This window comes from Rhipicephalus sanguineus, chromosome 10, assembly GCF_013339695.2.
Source record: "Rhipicephalus sanguineus isolate Rsan-2018 chromosome 10, BIME_Rsan_1.4, whole genome shotgun sequence".
Lineage (NCBI taxonomy): Eukaryota > Metazoa > Arthropoda > Arachnida > Ixodida > Ixodidae > Rhipicephalus > Rhipicephalus sanguineus.
Genome location: NC_051185.1, coordinates 69,172,912 through 69,193,735, shown reverse-complemented (window position 1 = coordinate 69,193,735; position 20,824 = coordinate 69,172,912). Strand labels below are relative to the sequence as shown.

General features: G+C 48.6%; 1 protein-coding gene across 2 annotated transcripts in view; it reads right to left on the bottom strand.

The window, feature by feature from the left end:
• Positions 1–5,071: 5,071 nt before the first annotated feature.
• Positions 5,072–20,824, bottom strand: part of LOC119372085 (uncharacterized) — a 39,351-nt gene continuing 23,598 nt past the window's right edge. For both annotated transcript variants that reach the window (XM_037642539.2, XM_037642538.2), the window contains 4 exons: positions 20,426–20,531; positions 19,063–19,196; positions 17,336–17,447; positions 5,072–6,318 (listed from right to left, as the gene is read on the bottom strand). In XM_037642539.2, the coding sequence (XP_037498467.1) occupies positions 6,108–6,318; positions 17,336–17,447; positions 19,063–19,196; positions 20,426–20,531 (563 nt within the window). In that variant the 3' untranslated portion in view covers positions 5,072–6,107. The remainder of the gene's footprint in view (positions 6,319–17,335; positions 17,448–19,062; positions 19,197–20,425; positions 20,532–20,824) is intronic.

Genomic DNA, 20,824 nt, shown 5'->3' with positions numbered 1-20,824 from the left:
TGGCTCTGTCGACAGATAATTTGTCGACGAAATGACCGAGGCATCCACGAATTCTAACAGCTCTACTATACCACATACTTCATTACACATGGACCCCTCGTCACCACGATCACGACCGGATCCTATAATAAGTCATGACCAGCTGTTGGTGCTCACTGATCATGGTGATGATGCCCTTGTTCAAGAACTGTCAAGAACTTCTTGCACACATGCACACGTGTTCGTGAAACGTGCGTGCGTTTTCGGGACACGTATAAGCACTACACATCAGCTTACCGCTTCTGGTTTTGGTAATACCCACGTTGCCATTGGCTACGTTACCCAACCGTAAACAACTGGTTATATAACACATATGCGGCTCTTCAACATATATATGTGTGCGTGTAAAATATATACAGATCTTTAGCGTCATTTTGTAAGGTGTCGTTCAGTTAAAAAAAGTTACGCCACAGTCACCTACCCGCCGCATGCTTCGCAAACATCGACTCCCACGGTACGTGGGGTCTGCCGAATTTTTTCTTTCTCGTCTCTCGCTGTCTGTATTCCTGTAATAGGTTGCCGCTCTTGTCCAATGTTATGCAGCAAGGAAAGCACTGGAACTTTTCTTATCGCAAGAACACAAAACAATAAGTAAATAAAGAAAAAAAACCAAGTAAGTGCGCCCGAAACTCTGGCGTCCATGCCTTGGGGAGTGTGCAGCCGCGGTCACTGCAGCGACTTGATCGATTCGATCTTTGATGGAATAATGATGATCGGTGCGGATCGAAATCACTCGGGAAGGAGTTCCATTAAAGTGCATGCGACGGATGTGAGTTCTCGGCGCTAAGCGCTGCTCTTAGGCGGATACGTCTATGGTTCAGCGTCGAACGAATCGACCGGCCCTGACGTTCAGTGCACGTCTGCAGTGCCGACTGCCAGGCCTGCAGTAAGAGCCTCGGACATCGTCTAAAGGTATAAACTAAATACACTTCTCCTGATTTCGCAATGCGAAAGTGGACTCAATACATGTAGCAATTCTTTAAATGGACACTAAAGAGAAAATTGATTTTTCTCGTACTAGTAAATCACTCGATCACAATACCAAAATCACCCCGCTTACCGCGAGAACACGCTTGGTAAGCGATAAAATGCGGGTCGTGACGCCAGTTTGAAGTTTCCGCACCAGTCGCCGTGACGTCGTAGATTTTGACGGCGTCCACAAAGGCCTACGTAGTATATAATCGGTAAAAAAGAAGTAGACTGTCCTCTGAGGGGACCAGAGACTTTACGTACCAAGTTTCAGGCAATTTCGTCGAGCTAATATCACCTAAATAGGAAAAAGACACTTTGAAAGACGCTTTGAGATTTCGGCGCAAGATCTGAAAATGAAACTTCGATCTTTATTTTGCCCTTATTAAAAAAAAACATATTAATGAAACTAACGTCATTAAAGTTTTCAATGTGCAGCAGACCCGTAGCTAGGAATTCTTTTCAGGGGCGGGGGGGGGGGGGAGTCCCACTTGCTGAAAGCCTTGACTATATGAGAAAAATTCCTAGTTTCATGATTTATTTTCGATAAAACACGATGTGTCATCAAAATTTCGACGGGGCCCGGGCCCGCTGCCCCCCCCCCCCCTGGCTACGGGTCTGGTGTGCAGTTTATCAATGTAAACCGATTTATTGTTTCACATTAGTGTCCCTTTAATGCATTTAAACCTTACCGTCCCGTCGGCCTCGCTGCCGCTGGGAGGTGGCACTCACCAGCGGCCGACTATGGCTCTGGGCCGTCCGGCAAACCGGAACTGCCGCCCGGATCCAAGGACTTCGAGCCGTCACCTGAGGCTCCGCGCCAACATCATCGACGGAGGATGGGAGGGGACATGGGTTAATGCCCTTTTCCCCCAAGCTCGCCTGAAGGAAACTGCCGGACTAGTTTTAAATAAAGTTCATGAGTCATTCATTCATTACCGCTCTACCGCATAAGCCCGAGATCGCGCTTCTCTAGCCAATTCGTGCACTGACATCTCCGAAGAAGAACAATACTTCCTTCACAGCGCAGATCACATAAAAGCCGTGAGGATATTTATGTTTGCCCAGCTTTGCCTACGCCGCAGATTAATTCCAATGCCTCAAAGCGTGAGGCCAGCGTGTGCGCTCGGCCGCGCACACTGCTGCTCGCGCAAACTTATTTTGCCGGCAAGTACTGGGAAGAAGCAATTCTCAGACTCCTACAGCAGCGGCGGATGCTCCACTAAGGCTGTGTTGGGTAAAGATTCGTCCCGAAGCCTTCGCGGATTTTCATGGTGCCACCTTCCGAAATGACTACGCGAAAACAATCAAGCGAAAGGGCATAATATTCCTCAACCCATTAGAAAAAACCGTTGGTTTCCCCGTCGGCACAGGGAATCGAACCCGGTACCTCATGGACTCTCTGCGATTTTGCGGCGGTTCAATGCGCATGAAACGGTTAATTATTGGCATGACAACAGAAAAACTGCTTCCTTTCAGTGATTGCTGACGCAACACGACACGTCTAACATCTCGTAAAACATTGTGTTGAACCCCTAAGTAATACCCAGTGCGGTGGATGAAAATGAAGCCACAGTACGTAGAGGGCTAACTGTGCGCATCGTTCAATGTGTGTTCTTTGATCATATGGCAATCATATTTCTTATATGGCAATCTGATCTTTATCGAGGTGGTTTGTCATTTCACGTTGCCACATTTAATTGTTGCCGCTAGATACGAACGCATGACCGCCGTTGTTGCCTGCAGCAACAGAAGTGTTGCGCTGCTAAGCATGTGGGTGGAGGCCGGATGGCCGACACGGAGGGAGGAAAAGTTAGGAGGGAGCATTGTGTGAAAGAAAGAAACGTAGCACGTCAGCGAAGCACATGCCAAGCTTCGCTTGTCCCCATTTTCCCGATCAGGGAACGACTCCTGAATTTTTTTACCACGAAAATGTTTTATGCGGGGTCCACCAAATACATCCGTCACCGGATGTAACGTCCATAAAATGGACGCCAACGGGTGAGAAAGAAAAAAAACCAAGATCCGGCGCTGGGAATCGAAACCAGGACGCTGCGGCCGCGACGGTAAGCGCCCGACGCTAAACCAACAAAGCTACCTTGGCAGACACTGGACACCTCACGAACGCGCCTTATATCTTTCACGCATTCTCTCTCGCAAGGTGCTCTCTGTTGGTGGTGTAGATAGGCGGGGCGGAGCGGGGGCGGTGCCGCCGTCTGTGAGAGAAGAAAGAAGTAATGCATCACGATCGACACTTACTACCGCTTACTCCGAGATTGCGCGCGATAATGGAGGTCATGGTTAAAGCGTCTCGATGCCAGCAAGCAGGGGCGTAGCCAGAAATTTTTCGGGGGGGGGGAGGGGTTCAATCATACTTTATGTATGTTCGTGCGTGCGTTTGTATGTGCGCATGTATATATACGCAAGCAAAACTGAAAAATTTCCGGGGGGGGGGAGTTGAACCCCCCCCCCCCCCCTCGCTACGCCCCTGCAAGCAAGGGACACTGGCCACGCTGGTGTCGCCGAGGCACCCTAGACGCACCCTAGCAGCTTCCACATGCACCAACGGGATTTCTCCGCCGCCGACTAGTTCGGTTTCGAGAGAACCGACTAAAAAAACTGCTGCAATACGTGCTGCAGAAATGACACGATTTCGACAGGCGAATGTCGTGCCTTGGTGGAGCGAGACAGAGGCCAGCGGGACGCACGCGTTTGCGGCTCAAGCTAAGAACTAGGCGTCAACGTGTGTGCATTCACGCCAATCGGTGCTATAGCTGCCAAACACGAACAGACATTGTACAAGCTCTCATATATCACCACAGAATATAAACACTACTTCTGTGTAGACACGTTTCGCTTTCGTGTTTTACCGATTCCTATGACGGAGGGCCATGTATGACGGGGAGCCATGTATTTTAGGGGCGAAGCTCCTTAAGGCGGCACCCGTTCGTCCCTCGTCGTGCTCGTAGTAGTGAGTAACAAGTCTTACCCTTTGACCTCCAAGGTGGTGCCGGTGGGAGATTTCTCCTGTGCGTTGTTGAACAATAAAAAATTCGCAGCGTGCGCGTTAACTAAAAGCCGAATTCTTCTGTCTCTGTAGAAGTGTAAGTGTTAGCTAAAAGCCGACTTCTTCTGTCTCTCATTCCCATTAGCAGCCATTGTTTACCTCCAAGGTAGTGCCTGGTGAGATTTCTCCTGTGCGTGATTAAACAATAAAAATTTTGTTCAAAACGCCGTTGATTGATGAAATAAACCAACGAAAGACGCCAGATGTTTTGTAAAAACAAAACGAAAGAACGCCACATGTTTCTAAAGCAAAACGAAAAAGACGCCAGCTGCTTAACGAAAGACGCAAGGTGTTTTCTAAAGCAATGGTTTTCTAAACAATGAAAATTCACAGCGTACATGTAAAATTAAAGTGAGCTGCAAGTCGTCATAACTCATCGAACCTTTAGTATAAACGCGCCCGATCTCACGTCGGTGATGATGTACTGGGCAGAATTCACGGAAGATTCACGGTTTACCGATGAACCTCCGCAGCTTCGCCCACTCATCATCATTCACTCCGTGGATATGCTGTGATTTTTTTCGTAGCTCTGCTGCAGATGGTATGATGAACTCTATTCTGGTCCTGGAGATCAACCCCTAGGTTGACGCAGGCGGCTCCCACGTCGGGGCAGTAAGGTTTAACCTTACCGCCATATCGTGGGCCTACCGGACGGCCTGTATTTGATCTGAAAGAGCTCCACTGTGAAAGACTCTTTGCCACCAGTGTCTTTCGTTGTCACAGTCTGTGAAAGCCACAGGACACTGCCAAAACATATGATGCAGAGTAATGATGCCATTGCACTTCTCGCAATTGATTTGTAACTCTCTTTGTGGATATATCTTGCTAATAAAGTTTGGATTGTGGTAAGTGCCTGTCTGTAACAATCTCTGCTGTAGATAAGTGAAAAAAAGTGATGTATATGCCATCAATTAAGAAGGTGTACAGACCGGCGATGCCAAACAGATATTTTATCTCACTAATTTCATTTATTCAGACAGAGAATAAGTCCGCTTAATTAATGACTCTTTTATTTCGAGTTCAATTCTCAGCCGTTTCCCAAAGCCGAGACAGAGACAACAGCAGTGCGGCAGTGAATTGAGGCTGTGAAATGACCGGCATATGCGCGGTGGTGCCCCAGCAGCGATACATTCGCCTAAAAAAAGGCACAGTCACTTCAAAACGGGCGGCACCGAATCACATCACAGGCGCTGAGTGACTATGATGCGTTCCGTGCTCTATGGTGTTTAACGAAAACACAGTCAACATCACTAAGAAGGACACTTTGAATCGCTTGGAACAAGAACAATGGTGCAGCTTTTAAACTGGGGAAAAGCTTCTGGAAACAAATATACATCAGCAACAGTGTCGATACGCATGTATAAGCGCTTCGGCGTACAGTGTAACGAAAAACAAGACATCTCAATCAGTTCCAACTTCGATGTTAGCGCTGAGCGCCGAAAAAGAAACGTTCGCGGTGTGCAACACAACATGAGAGTTGATTTTGCTGTACTGACTGCTGCTGTGTTGTAGCCGTTGGTTGTTGTGGTTGTTGCTGCAGTAATCGCTTATGCAACCTAAGATACAACACAAGCTTCACTCACGAAAGCTCGGCGTGCTTGTCAATCCCCTAAGTAAGAGAGTCGCGCAAGCTGGTCTTCTTTCGAACGATAAGTACAACTTCTCTGCTAATGTAAGCACCGCGCATATAAAAAACTAAAGGTTCGTCGTTCCTACCCAAAATATGGCCTTTGGCAAAGCAGTGATGTCAAAATCTCGGAAGAAATTTTCCAGGACGTTGAAGTTTTCTTCTTCAAACCAGCGACACGAACGTGTTTGTATGGGCACAACGACTAACTGAACCCCGCGAATAGTGCTTGACGTCATGGAAATGGGCAAATGATATTGGACGGAAAGTCCATGCAAGTTCTCTCTGAGTGGGACAGTGGCGGTTGTGGGTGGCGCCTGCAGTTATTCTTAGACTTTGACCGACTGTAGTGCAGGATCTGTGACTGCTATGAAAGCACCCCGCAAAGACGGCTGTTCATCTACACTACTTGTTCATATAACGCGAAAGAGCTGCAACCACCGCGCCAAGCACGAGCAACTGCGAAAGCAAGTGTGACGCAGCCGATGAGCTGCAGCCTTCGAGGGCGAGCAGGATGTTCTCTCCTTTCATGAAGGCCGCCTTAGCCGTCTTCTTGTCCATCTCGCAATCGGACCTGAATAACTCGTCGAAGCACAGCATGCTACTCCGGATCAGTCTGAAAATGAAAACACAGGAGAAAGGCAACGTGACTTTGTAAGAAAAAATGGCAAAAGCACGCACTCCGTCCCTTTTCGTGTACACCGTCACGTGCTCCATGCTACCTAGCTCCGTGCTGTTATTTTTGGAAGTGCGCGTTAAATGCAGAAGCGACCTTTCTAGGGGTTTAAATTCGGCGCATTGTTGCTGGGGAAGTGTAACAAAATGTTCCGACTTCTTCAGGAGCACTGTCACGCTTAAAAGGCAGCTTTGTGCTCTTCTTTGAAAGAGGTTGCTTGGAATCCGTAACCATTGTTATTGGGCAACTCATCTTTAACTGACAGAACCTTCCTACAATGTTGCTAGAAAGATAATGTTGACAATGTTCGGAGGTACGCCTGTGCGGTAATAATAATAATAATATCTGGGGTTTAACGTCCCAAAACCACCATATGATTATGAGAGACGCCGTAGTGGAGGGCTCCGGAAATTTCGACCACCTGGGGTTCTTTAACGTGCACCTAAATCTAAGTACACGGGCCTCAGACATTTTCGCCTCCATCGAAAATGCAGCCGCCGCGGCCGGGATTCGATCCCGCGACCTTCGGGTCAGCAGTGTACGCCTGTGCGGTGTCAGGCTGAAGAGTTGCAGAGCACTTTCGGAAACGACCGACTGAATTGTTTTCTGTACGATACGTCTCACGTAGTCATTTTTTCCGCGTTGTAAAGAAGGCTCGCGGAATTTGAAATAAAGCCACTTGATGGACCGCTTGCGCACTTCTATCGTACTGCTGTTAAGCGTGCCGCTGGATAACCACGTGACTTGCAGCATTTTATGGGTTAGCTTTATCGCCTCGGCAGCGGTCAGCCAGTAGCATGTATTTGCACTGTCGTTCGAAAAAAAAAAAAACGTGGAGGACGCTTGTGCTTCGCCTTCAAGAGTAGAACGCGATATTGCTAAGGCCCTGTATACGCATCGCCTTCAACCGTGCCGCAAGGAGGGATACGTTTGTGCGCGTAACATTGGTCGTTTCAAACGAAGTACCACTATGCGTCCGTAAGGTACCGCGCGCTCCTGCGCACCTGCACACACTGTAATGGGCGGGCAGCATTAAACCACACACTCGTCGCGCAATTCGCATGAGATTCTACGATTCCGCCACGCAGTATTATATGCGTTAAGAAGGGTAAAACACGTTCCTCCCTCGTTCTTCAGAGGTGTGGAAGTAACTGTACCACGAATTCTTACCAACTAGCACAAGCCAGTATACCCTTCAAAAGTCATAGTATTTATTTTCTCAAAAGTCAATGACGATTTTTTTTTAGCAGGCTCGATGCTTTGTGTCAAGGGAGTGAGCACTATCTCAGAACCAGCACGTCATTGAGTGTACTCTCTGATGTGCGAGACCGCTGTTCGGATAAAAAAAATTCCACAGCATATCCACGGGGTAAATGACGATGAGTGGGGCGAAGCTCTCGTACGGCAGGATCTTGGCGGCGGCGTCGCGCAGCTTCACGCCCAGTACATTATCAACGACGTGAGATCGGGCCGGTTTATACTAAAGGGTCGATGAGAGTCATGGCGACTTGCAGCTCACTTTAATTTTACATGTACGCTGTGAATTTTTATTGTTTAATCACGCACAGGAGAAATCTCACCAGGCACTACCTTGGAGGTAAACAATGGCTACTAATGGGGAATGAGAGACAGAAGAAGTCGGCTTTTAGCTAACACTTACACTTCTACTTCTACTAACGTTTCCTACTGGAACATGCCAATGGCTGCTAATGGGGAATGAGACAGAAGAAGTCGGCTTTTAGTTAACGCGCACGCTGCGAATTTTTTATTGTTCAACAACGCACAGGAGAAATCTCCCACCGGCACCACCTTGGAGGTCAAAGGGTAAGACTTGTTACTCACTACTACGAGCACGACGAGGGACGAACGGGTGCCGCCTTAAGAAGCTTCGCCCCTAAAACTACGGTGATTTATGGCGTAGCGCCTACCTTGCATGTGTACTTGTATTAGTTGCCCCAGGAGAGTCTACAATGAGCTCTAGAAAGGCCGCTCTTCCAGCTTTCGCTGTGACTGTGCTGCGTGTTCCGCGCAGGCCTGGCGATTTTTCGGGGCGAAGCTCCTTAAAGCGGCACCCGTTCGTCCCCGTCGTAGTGCGTAACCAGTCTTAATGCTAGTACCAGATCTTGACTTCCAAGGTCGTGCCGGTGGGAGATTTCTCCTGTGCGTTGTTGAACAATAAAAAATTCGCAGCGTGCGCGTTAACTAAAAGCCGACTTCTTCTGTCTCATTCCCCATTAGCAGCCATTGGCATGTTCCAGTAGGAAACGTTAGTAGAAGTAGAAGTGTAAGTGTTAGCTAAAAGCCGACTTCTTCTGTCTCTCATTCCCCATTAGTAGCCATTGTTTACCTCCAAGGTAGTGCCTGGTGAGATTTCTCCTGTGCGTGATTAAACAATAACAATTTTGTTCAAAACGCCGTTGATTGATGAAATAAACCAACGAAAGACGCCAGATGTTTTGTAAAAACAAAACGAAAGAACGCCACATGTTTCTAAAGCAAAACGAAAAAGACGCCAGCTGCTTAACGAAAGACGCAAGGTGTTTTCTAAAGCAATGGTTTTCTAAACAATGAAAATTCACAGCGTACATGTAAAATTAAAGTGAGCTGCAAGTCGTCATAACTCATCGAACCTTTAGTATAAACGCGCCCGATCTCACGTCGGTGATGATGTACTGGGCAGAATTCACGGAAGATTCACGGTTTACCGATGAACCTCCGCAGCTTCGACCACTCATCATCATTCACTCCGTGGATATGCTGTTTTTTTCATTGATTCATTTGCCCTTTCAGTAGGAGGCCGGTTCATTCGCTTTCCTTTAGGCAAGAGTACCTTCTATGGGTCATCATTATGCTAACACAAGCTTTTATGCGTCACATTCAAATTTCTGTTATACAGTTCAATGCCCATTTTATTGAGGTTTTCTTGTAATTTTGGGAAACGGTAAATACGGGACGTTTAGGCAGGCAATTTTAAGAGAAGTAGTAGCAAAACTTGAGCCGCTCATCTTGGTGAAACGATAGAGCATTACCCGGCAAACCTCGTAGCACTGGCTCCAAGCACAGTCACGCAGCCTCGTTGAATATTTTCTGGAGCGGCAATTATGCCTCAAAGTGCAGCTGCCCTAAACAAAGCGTCCGCACAATACATTGTCGTGTGATTACGTACTGCATCAGCAGTTTGGCGATAATGAGGCAAGACCACATAATATCGAATGACGCAATATTTATAATGTCATGAATATTACGCGGGCGTATTTTCCCCCAACAACCATCTTCTTGCGCCAGAGTGGTTCATCGGTGTCTTGATCCTGCTTCCGAGATCAATGGTGCATCTATCGTCACAACAGACAGCGCACTTATAGTTCACAGAAACAAAAAAGACTACGCAATGGCTTATCAACTTGCTCGCGAGTGGGGGGGGGGGGGGGGGGGGGGGGGGGGCAGGCCTCCGTCACAACGTCGGCCGTGTCTATATATATATATATATATATATATATACAATAATAGCTGTTTCTGAAGTAGCTAAGCAGCCACTATGCCATTTTTCGTCATTCTTCGGAGAATCGTGATACCCCCTACACATATATAAGCCATTATGTGCACGTTGTGCTGTGGCTGAAGACGATGAAGAATTATGGCTGAGGCCTTTGTAACGGTTTGGAAGCATTCAACGACCGATTCGTTGAGCAATTCGAATTGCGTGACGCCAGGTTGTTATTTTATTCTTTTGCCACGCTATATTACATATGTTAAGACAAATACTTGCCCGACATAACGCCTGTATAGAGTATTTTACAGTGAAAGCTGTTATGAGATCATTTCACCGGCCGTTTTTGGCGCCGTAGTTGTCCGCCGCCGCCGGTGTTCGTAACCAGTATCGCTCGAAATAAGAAAAAAAAAGCGAAATAAGAAAAAATTCCAGGATGGAACGAGGTTCGAACCTGGGCCCTCTGCGTGGGAGCCCGGTATTCAACCTCTGAGCCATGCCGGTGCTTGAAACTGCTTTGCAAAAAGGTCCTGTGCAGGCTTCATGTCGGGAAGGAACCACATTAGCATATGCAATATAGCGTGGTAGAAGAGTAAAATAAGCACCAAGCGTCGCACAACGCGAATTCTCTAACCAGGCGTCACAATGTGAATTGCGCAGCTAGTAGGTTGTTGAATGCTTCCAACCCATTACAAAGGGCTCTGACATAATTCTTCATCGTCATCAGGCACAGCATCAACAAAGTGCGCATAATGCCTTACATGCGTTTAGCAGGTACCAACGCTCTCCGTAGAATGACGAAAAATGGCACAGTGCCTGCTGCCCTACTTCTCAAAAATTACAATGATTTATAGCGTAGTGGGTTCCTCGCAAGTGCATTTGTATTGGTTGCCAAGGAAGCCCATAAGCGCATGATCCACTTCCTCGGGGTCTCAGTAAAATTACAATGATTTATAGCATAGTGGGTTCCTCGCAGGTGCACTTGTATTGGTTTCCAAGGAAGCCCATAAGCGCATGATTCATTTCCTCGTAGTCTCAGTAAAGATCTTCGTCCCCCCCCCCCCCCCCCGTCTCTCTCCCACGTCAACGTATGTTATACAGCATGACGGGAGAGGGAAATAGCGACTGGGCGTCACCCAATGCAAATTACATAACTGGTGGGCCGTTTAAAGATTCCAACCCATTACAAAGGGCTGAGCCATAATTCTTCATCGTCATCAGTCGTCGCGTCAACAAAGTGCACATAATGCCTTACAGACGTGTAGCTGGTGCCTCGCTTCTCCGCAGAATGACGAATAATGGCTTAGTACGTGCTTCCCACCTTCACAAAAATTGTGATTTATGGCGTAGTGGGTACCTTTCTAGTGTACTTGTATTGTAGCCCCAAGAGAGCTTAACGGGCTCTAGGAACGCCGCTCTAGGAACGCATGACCAGTCATTTATGTTCATCACGCACTCCTGTCATGCCCTACCAATTTTGGTATATATCCAGTTATCTAAACGGCCGGAAGCGCACCATAACAGTGTCATGTAAATCATACCGTACATGACATGCATAACATAACTCGCACGTTAGGACCTGTCATTTATGTTCGTCATAGAATCACAGCGCAAAATACCAATTTTGGTGTATATCAAACCAGCGAAATGGCCGGGAGTCCACCATGAGCGTGGTATGTAAATGATGCCATACATGACATGCATGCCATGGTTTTCATGTTACCACCTGTCATTTATGTTCGTCATACATTCGCGTCACGCAATGCCAATTTTGGTGTATATCAAGCTAGCGAAACGGCCGCGATCGGACAATGAGTGTGGCATGTAATTCATACCGTAAATGATATGCATATCATAATTTTCAAGTTACCACCTGTCATATCTGTTTGACATACAGTCACGTTGCGCTTACCAATTTTGATGTATATCAAGCGAGTGAAACGGCCGCGAGCGCATCATGAGCGTTGTGATGTTCTACAGGCGACGCACTGCCGCTACGGCAAATAGTCGTGCCGCCGCTCCGGGACTCGCAAGCACCGGCTTCCGGTCACTCAGCCGCGCGGCCAGAGCGACAAGGCAGATTGGGTTCCGTTTTCCCTTCACGAGGGACGCCGCGCACGGACCGCGCCTTCGCGAGCAGGCGCCGTTTTTTGGCAATAAAACAGTTCGTACCCAGCAGCCGAGCGGTGTGGTTCTTCCCAAGGAAAACCCCACAACCCCGCAACGTAACACTGGGCGAATCGATAAGCAGCTATGTCGCAGCCCTCAAGATTTTGACAGTGGACTGCAACTTCGGTGTGCTAGCGGCTACGCCTGCAACATCGACATCGTCAGGGGGAAGTCAAGAGCCCGTTTCACAACGGAACCCAACAATGCTGCCACAAGATGTAATGCTGCGAGACAGATTCGTTTGCGGCATCCGCGACGAACATCTCCAACAGCGCCTCTTTGCAGAAACGGAGCTGACTTTCCAACGTGCTTTGGATATAGCCCTATCAGCGGAGAGTGCGTCAAGGCAGCAGCGGGGAATCAAAGCGGCAACGAACTCCGGAGAGATCAACAAGGCTACTCCCAACAAGCAAGAAGACAAAAAAACGCCTTCCCGACGCCGTTGCTACCGATGTGATGGCTGGCACGACCCTTCGACGTGCAAATTCAAAACAGCAGAGTGCCGTTTTTGCGCCAAAGTGGGCCATATCGGAGACGCCTGCATTGCACGCAAGAAGAAAGAAAAGGAAGCACGTGCACACACCAGGCAACAAACGCACAGTGTCAACCCCCTACCGTATGATGAAACTGTAAGATTCCACGTACAAGCTGCATGCAGTAAATGGGCGCACACACTGCCCCAAGTTCAGGTAGACGTAGAAGTAGAGCGAAAATCCCTCCAATTTGAAGTGGACACGGGTGCTGCACGCTCCCTGATAAGCGAGGAGACCTACCACAAAGCGTGGCCAAGGAACGCCCTCCAACTTTCAAGGGAGCCACTCGACTTGCGCACTTGGTCGGGAGAAGAACTGCGTGTTCTGGGAACCGCACATGTTCGGGTGAAGTTTAAGTCAGACGATTGCGTGCTACCGTTGCTGGTGATGAAAGGAGCGGGATGCAACCTCTTAGGACGGGACTGGTTCGCCCCTCTCCATATCCAGGTCCACGGAATCAACCATTTGGAACATCCAACAGATGAGATCAGGGAAGTCACCTCTCGACACCGTGTTCAGAGAGGACATTGACGGCTACACAGGCCCCTTGATTCACCTGGAATTGGAAGAAGACGCAAGCCCCAAGTTTTGTAAGGCTCGTCCTGTGCCTCTTGCCCTGCAGGGGCCTATGGAAGATGAACTTGATCGCCTGCAACATCAGGGCATCCTCTCACTGATACAGCATGCCAACTGGGCAACACCGCTGGTCCTCGTTCGGAAAAATGATGGAACAACCAGGAACATTGCGTGTGTGTGGTGACTACAGGAGCACTGTTAACGCAGCGGCGAAGAAGGCCTCCTACCCTCTTCCAACTACAGCGGAGGTGTTCGCGAATTTGCGCGGCGGAACCCTCTTCTCGACGTTGGATTTGTACCAAGCCTACCAACAGCTAAAAGTCGACGACGAAACAGCAGCGCTCCTCACGGTGAACACGACCAAGGGACTGTTTAAAGTGAATCGGCTTCCGTTCGGAGTATCCGCCGCACCTGCCATCTTCCAGCGCATGATGGAGGTAACACTGGCCGGAATCCCCGGGGTGAGTGTTTACCTTGATGATATTATTATCAGCGGGAAAGATGCTTCTGAGCACGCACATCGTCTTGACCAAGTTTTAACCAGGCTAAGCGAGAGAGGCCTACGCCTCAAGAAGGATAAGTGCCACTTTGGCATCACGCCAGTTGAATTCCTGGGACACCGAATTGACGCCGATGGGATGCACGCCACCGAGAGCAAAATCGAGGCCATACTTCGGGCACCACAACCAACTGACAGAACATCTCTCCGAGCTTTTCTTGGGTTGATATCTTTTTACGACCGCTTTTTAAGGAACAGGGCAAATGTCGCAGCCAAGCTGTACAAACTGTTACAGAAAAATACGCCCTGGAAGTGGAAATCGGAGCACGAAACCGCCTTCGAGGAACTGAAACATATGGTCCTCACTTGCACAGTACTGGCTCATTACGATGAAACTAAGCCCCTTCTTTTGTCCGTAGACGCGTCACCGTACGGTATCGGTGCGGTGCTGGCTCAGGAAGACGCTCTTGGCCGAGAGGCACCCATAGCATTCGCTTCGCGAACATTGGGAAGCGCGGAAAAGAACTATTCCCAGCTTGACAAAGAAGGATTGGCGATAGTATACGGTGTCAGCCATTTTCACAAGTACATCGCTGGTCGCCACGTAACTGTAATGACAGACCATCAACCATTGATTGGTATCATGGGCGAAAAGAAACAAGTGCCGTCGGTACTGTCGCCTAGAATGACTCGCTGGTGCCTCAAGCTAGCCACCTATGATTACAATTTGCTGTACAGACCAGGCAAAAAACACCAAAACGCAGACGCTCTCAGCAGACTCCCGCTGCCAGCACAGGTCGATGAGCCTTATCCGCCAGGAGACGTGCTCATGTTGGTTTCCACGCCAAGCTTTGAACTAGCACCAAACCAACTTGCTGAAATGACCCGACAAGACCCAGCCTTCTCTCGAGTGAAAGCAGCTGTCGGAAGCGGCGAATTGCGCAAGCTTGCCAATGAAGACTTTGCAGCATACAGAAAGCTCGGGGCCGAACTCTCTATTCAGGAGGGCTGCCTTATTAGGGGCTGCAGGGTGGTCATTCCTGCAAAAGCGAGAAAGTGCGTATTGGGCCTGGCCCACGAAAACCACAGAGGAATTGTCGCCATGAAAGCCTGCGCTAGAAGTTACTTTTGGTGGCCAGGTGTTGACAGCGATATTGAAGAAGTGGCAAGGAACTGTGTAATATGTCGCCAGCACCAAAAGGCACCAGGCAAGGCACCTATGCCTCAGTGGGAGCGCGCAACGACACCTTGGCACACCATTCATGCGGACTTTGCTGGCCCTGTGGAGGGGAGGATGTTGCTAGTGGTGGTCGATGCGTACACCAAGTGGCTGCAAGTGCGCTGCATGCGCAACATCCAGACTACCACATTGATCGAGGAAATGCGAAACCTTTTCGCAATGTCTGGGCTCCCCAAAAAGTTAGTGACGGACAATGGCCCGTCTTTTGTTTCCTCAGAATTTGAGGAGTTTTTAAAGAAGAACGGGATTACACATGTCACAAGCGCCCCCTACCATCCCGCCACTAATGGCCAGGCAGAGAGGATGGTGTCCGAAATAAAACAGGCGTTAGCCAAGACCCAAACAGGAACGTTTGCATGCAGGCTGGCGCGGTTCCTACTTAAGCAGCACAGCACCGTATCAACGGCAACAGGCAAAACACCAGCCGCATTAATGTTCGGGCGCGACATGGTCACCGCGCTCACAAAACTCCAGCCCCAGCCGCCTGAGGAAGCACCCTCGAACACCAGGGGCTGCAACTCCGCGAGGGAAATTTCTGTGGGGCAGTCAGTATTCATCCGGAATTTCATCGGCAGCCCTGCATGGATGGAGAGAACGGTGACGGAGAGGCTTGGACACAGGTCTTGGGTGATTAAATGTGAAACGGGAACGTTTCGAAGGCACCTAGACCACATAAAACCCGGTTTCGAGAAGAGTCAGGCGGAAAGCCGCATAGAAAGCGAGCACGGAGAGCAACTCGCAACAACTCGGCAAGCTACCGTGCCGGCCCCGTACATGCTGGATCCACCAGCAGATTCCTCTGTTTCATCAGGGTTCAGCCTAACAGAAGAGCCAGGGCCACAACAACCAGCGACGCAGCCGGACACGACAACGGCATCACGTCCGCAACGACATCGCCAGCCCCCAGACCGCTACGGGGACTCCATCTAAGAGGGGAGGGATGTGATGTTCTACAGGCGACGCACTGCCGCTCCGGGCAAATAGTCGTGCCGCCGCTCCGGGACTCGCAAGCACCGGCTTCTGGTCACTCAGCCGCGCGGCCAGAGCGACAAGGCAGATTGGGTTCCGTTTTCCCTTCACGAGGGACGCCGCGCACGGACCGCGCCTTCGCGAGCAGGCGCCGTTTTTTGGCAATAAAGCAGTTCGTACCCAGCAGCCGAGCGGTGTGGTTCTTCCCAAGGAAAACCCCACAACCCCGCAACGTCACAAGCGTGGCATGCTAAATTATGTCGTGCGTGACACGCGTCTCATGATTTTAATGTTACCACCTCTAATTTACGTTCGTCACACAGGCGCGTCGCGCAATACCAATTTTGGTGTATATCAAGCCAGCGAAACGGCCGGGAATGCACCATGAGCGTGGCATGTATATCATGACATACAAGACATGCATGTCATGGTTTTCATGTTACCACCTGTTATTCATGTTCTTCATACAGTCACATCGCGCAATACCAATTTTGGTGTATATCAACCTAGCGAAACGACCGCGAGTGCGTCATGAGCGTGGCATGTAAATTATGTCGTGCATGACACGCGTGTCATGGTTTTCATGTTACCACCTCTAATTTACGTTCGTCATACAGTCGCGTCGCGCAATACCACTTTTGGTGTATATCAAGCCAGCGAAACAGCCGCGAATGCACCATGAGCGTGGCATGCAAATCATGACACACATGACATGCATGTCATGGTTTTCATGTTACCACCTGGTATTCATGTTCTTCATACAGTCACATCGCGCGATACCAATTTTGGTGTATATCAACCTAGCGAAACGGCCGCGAGTGCGTCATGAGCGTGGCATGTAAATCATGACGTGCATGACACGCGTGTCATGATTTTCATGTTACCACGTGTCAGTTATGTTCGTCATGTCGAAATGTCTCGTCATACCAGTTTTCGTATATATCCATTGATTTAAACGGCCGCGAGCGCCCCGAGACCATGTCATGTAAATCATGCCGCACATGACATGCGTCTCATGATTTGCACGTTAGGACCTCTCATTATGTTCGCCATGAACTCTTGTCACGTCATACCAGTTTTGGTATATATGAAATTAACGGAATGGCCACAAGAGCCCCAAGGCCGTCGAATGTAAATCATGCTGTTCATGACACGCATGTCATGATTTTCATGTTATGACTCGTCATTTATGTTCGTAATACGGTCATGTTATTCCATACCAATTTTGGTATACATCCGATTAACGAAACGGCCAGGAGAGCACAAAGTCGTAGGCGGCTAGATAGATAGATAGATGCGCTCAAACTCGCAGAAGTTCGCTAAGAAATGCTTCGCATTTAAAAATTTCGGTTTCACTCCGGAACGAAATAATAGATAACGTTTCGGTTAGGTTTTGGTTCCGGTCAACAATATAGTTTTTTTTTTTCGTTTTTGGTTTTCGTTCCGTTCCAACACACTGGTAGGACGACTGCTACAAAACTTACTTGCAGCCAAAGTTGGCAGGATCGCGCTCATTTTCCTCTGGCCCAGCTCCGTGTCGTTCCTCACAGGCCTGATGATTTCTGTGGTCCCGACAGCGGGCGGCTGTTCGGTAATCTGCAGAACAGTGGCGAAAAAATAAATAACAAAGCGGGGAGCGAAATAGACTACATCAGACGCGAGTAGTGACAAGCAAACAACATTTTGTATTGACGCAACCGCATCGCGATGGAGATCACTGGAGTCTGACGTCGACATCATTCGCGTATGACGTCGAGATGACGTTGAGATTACTCGAGCCATAGAGCTTCCTAAAATGACCTAGAGGGAACTCTGGCACTGCGATCGTTCAGCCACCATGGGAATGATGGGTAGTACACGGATTTGCCTAGTCTTCGTGCTTGTGGGCTTCGAACGCACTTGTGGCTTTGTTTATTGGTACGTTTTGGTTTTCTTTCGGATAAAAGAATGGATCGTTGTGAACTTCGTGACCAGATTTGAATCGGTGAGCCTAAAGAAGTTAAAGTGGTGAAGTGAAACTGCTGATCTTTGCTGAACTTCGTGTTTTGCGACAAAGCGGATGCAGGCGACGCGGAGCCAAACGGAGCCGAAAGAACGAAGTTTGGACAAATCCGTGTGCTACCCATGATTCCCATGCTGGCTGAAGCGCAATGCATTGCAGCTCCCATAGACACTAGCGCCAGTGTTCCCTCTAGTAAGTATTGTAGGAAACTTATGATTCGAGCGGCACAAGCGCTGGCTCCTTTCAATTTTCGTTGCCATTCTTCGATGTAGCCAGACGTCCGGGTCCGGTTCTCTTCGTGTTTCTGCATTCGTTCCCGCGTTTCGGCCCCTGAACGAATGTAGCGAAACACGGAGAACCGTACCTGGACGTCTGGCTACATCGAAGAATCGCAGTGAAAACCGGAACGATCCAGCGCTCGTGCCGCTGCTCGAGCTACACCTCTTCGTCCTCTTTATTTTGTAACACTAGCCATATACACCATCATCATCATCATCATCATCATCATCATCATCATCATGACTACGCCCACTGCAGGGCAAAGGCCTCTCCCATGTTCCGCCAATCAACCCGGTCCTGGGCTTGATGCTGCCACGTTACACCCGCAAACTTCTTAATCTCATCTGCCCACCTAACTTCCTGTCTCCTCCTCGAGCGTTTGCCTTCTCTTGGAATCCAGTTTGTTACCCTTAATGACCAGCGGTTATCTTGCCTACGCGCTACATGCCTTGCCAATGTCCATTTCTCTTCTTGATTTCGACTAAGATGTCCTTAACACCCGTTTGTTCCCTGATCCGCTCTGCTCTCTTCTTGTCCCTTAAGGTTACACCTATCATTCTCCTTTCCACTGCTCGCTGCGTCGTCCTCAGTTTAAGTTGAATCCTCTTTGTAAGCCTCCAGGTCACTGGTCCGTAGGTAAGTACCGGTAAGACGCAGCTGTTATATACCTTCCTCTTGAGGGATAGTGGTAAACTACCATTCATGATTTGAGAGTGCTTGCCGAACGTGCACCATCCCATCCTTATTCCTCTAGTTACTTCAATGTCACGGTTCGGCTCCGCGGTTACTACCTGTCGTAAGGAGACATATGCACTTCCGCTGTATTAGAGGTCTTCAGAATAGAAACTTATGAGAATCTGAAGCATTAAGACATAAATCGCTAAGGCGAAGCACTTTGCCTGCAAGAAAAGATGACGCGGCATTTCTCACCTTCAAAGGCCTTGCGGTTGCAGACAAAGTTGCGAAGGGCTTCGTATCCTTCCTCCTGGCGGCTGAAGTTTGTCCTCACTGGCTCCGGGCAGGAGGCTAGCTTCTGATGACACCGAAGCTTCGTCGTCACGTTCCTACAATGGAGTGCGAGGAATCGCGTCAGCTTGAGTAAACGGTTAAATACGATCAGCACTGCCACAGTCCGCTTTTTAACCCAGAACTCTTCCGGCACTGCTCCACGCGGTGGCAGGCCCATCGTATATGGCCGCAAATTACAACGCGTTGTTCAATTAGAATTGCGAATTCAGCTAGTTGTGTTTGGTTCATGGTGGAGGGTACAAAACAGCGCAAACACAGGGACACCAGATGTGAAACGAACGACACCAGCGCTGCCTCGCAACGCAAGTTTTTGAGGGAAGTTTCGCTCAATATAAGTATATGTAAAACCACTTCACAAAAAACACAAAAACGTAATACCACATCGGCAAGCCAGCCAATCACAAGTGAGGCATAATGAATGAAAGGACCTCTCACCATAACCCTGACTTATTATTATCGACCCAGTTACTGTCCTTTAGCACAACTTAGCGTATCCTCAAGCATGGCGGACACACGTCTTAAAAGTAATGCACTGCTGTTCCAACTAATGTAATGACTAGAAGAACACTCTGGATCCGTGAAGACTTGCACGTGTGGCAGTCCGAAGGCAATTTTCCTTCTTTCTATCTATCTATCTATCTATCTATCTATCTATCTATCTATCTATCTATCTATCTATCTGTCTATCTGTCTGTCTGTCTGTCTGTCTGTCTGTCTGTCTGTCTGTCTGTCTGTCTGTCTGTCTGTCTGTCTATCTATCTATCTATCTATCTATCTATCTATCTATCTATCTATCTATCTATCTATCTATCTATCTATCTATCTATCTATCTATCTATCTATCTATCTATCTATCTATCTATCTATCTATCTATCTATCTATCTATCTATCTATGACATTGCGCTATGCTCCCTCCATGCCAGGAATTGGACATTCATCCACGTTTTTAGCAGCGCAACACTTCAGTTGCTACACGCAACAATGACGGTCATGCGTTCATATCAGACAACAATGAAATGGGGCAACGTGAAATGGCAATTCACCTTGATAAAAGATCGCATTGCCTCGACAACAGATCAGGTCAGATGCGTATTTGTTCTGATCAGATTGATCGGGACAAATACGCAAAGCACACGAGACCGGCGCACCAACGAGGGCAGCATTTCTGTACACTCGCCGGCGCCGGGTTTTCCGAGTGCGACGCCGCCGTTAAAATCTGCGAGTTATAAAAGCTTCGCTTAAAAGGACAGATGACGTTCGTACTTGCAAAGTCTGTCAGAGTTTCCGTTGAAGTCTCCCCACAATGTGCCGTGGTACATTCGGTAGCACTGAGACACCGAATCGGCATAGCACTCGTGTGGCTGTGGCCCTGCGTTGGGGAAAGGTTGAAAAAGAGCAATGAACATTACTGCAAAAGAGCTTTTGACAGAAGTATGACCAATGACGAAACAAGCATGGGCGTCTGCAGGTGGCTGCAAAAGTGGCATTTGCATACTCTGCAGAATGACATCGCCAGTTGAGTACCAAAAGTAATATAAAATATGGCAAACGATTCGGTGGAAATGTCGATGGCACTGTTTGTTGGATAGCAATATCGCGTGGTTTAGATGTAGGTCTCGCAGGAAAAAAGTATGCCCGGACAAACGCCTGAGAGGCACAGTG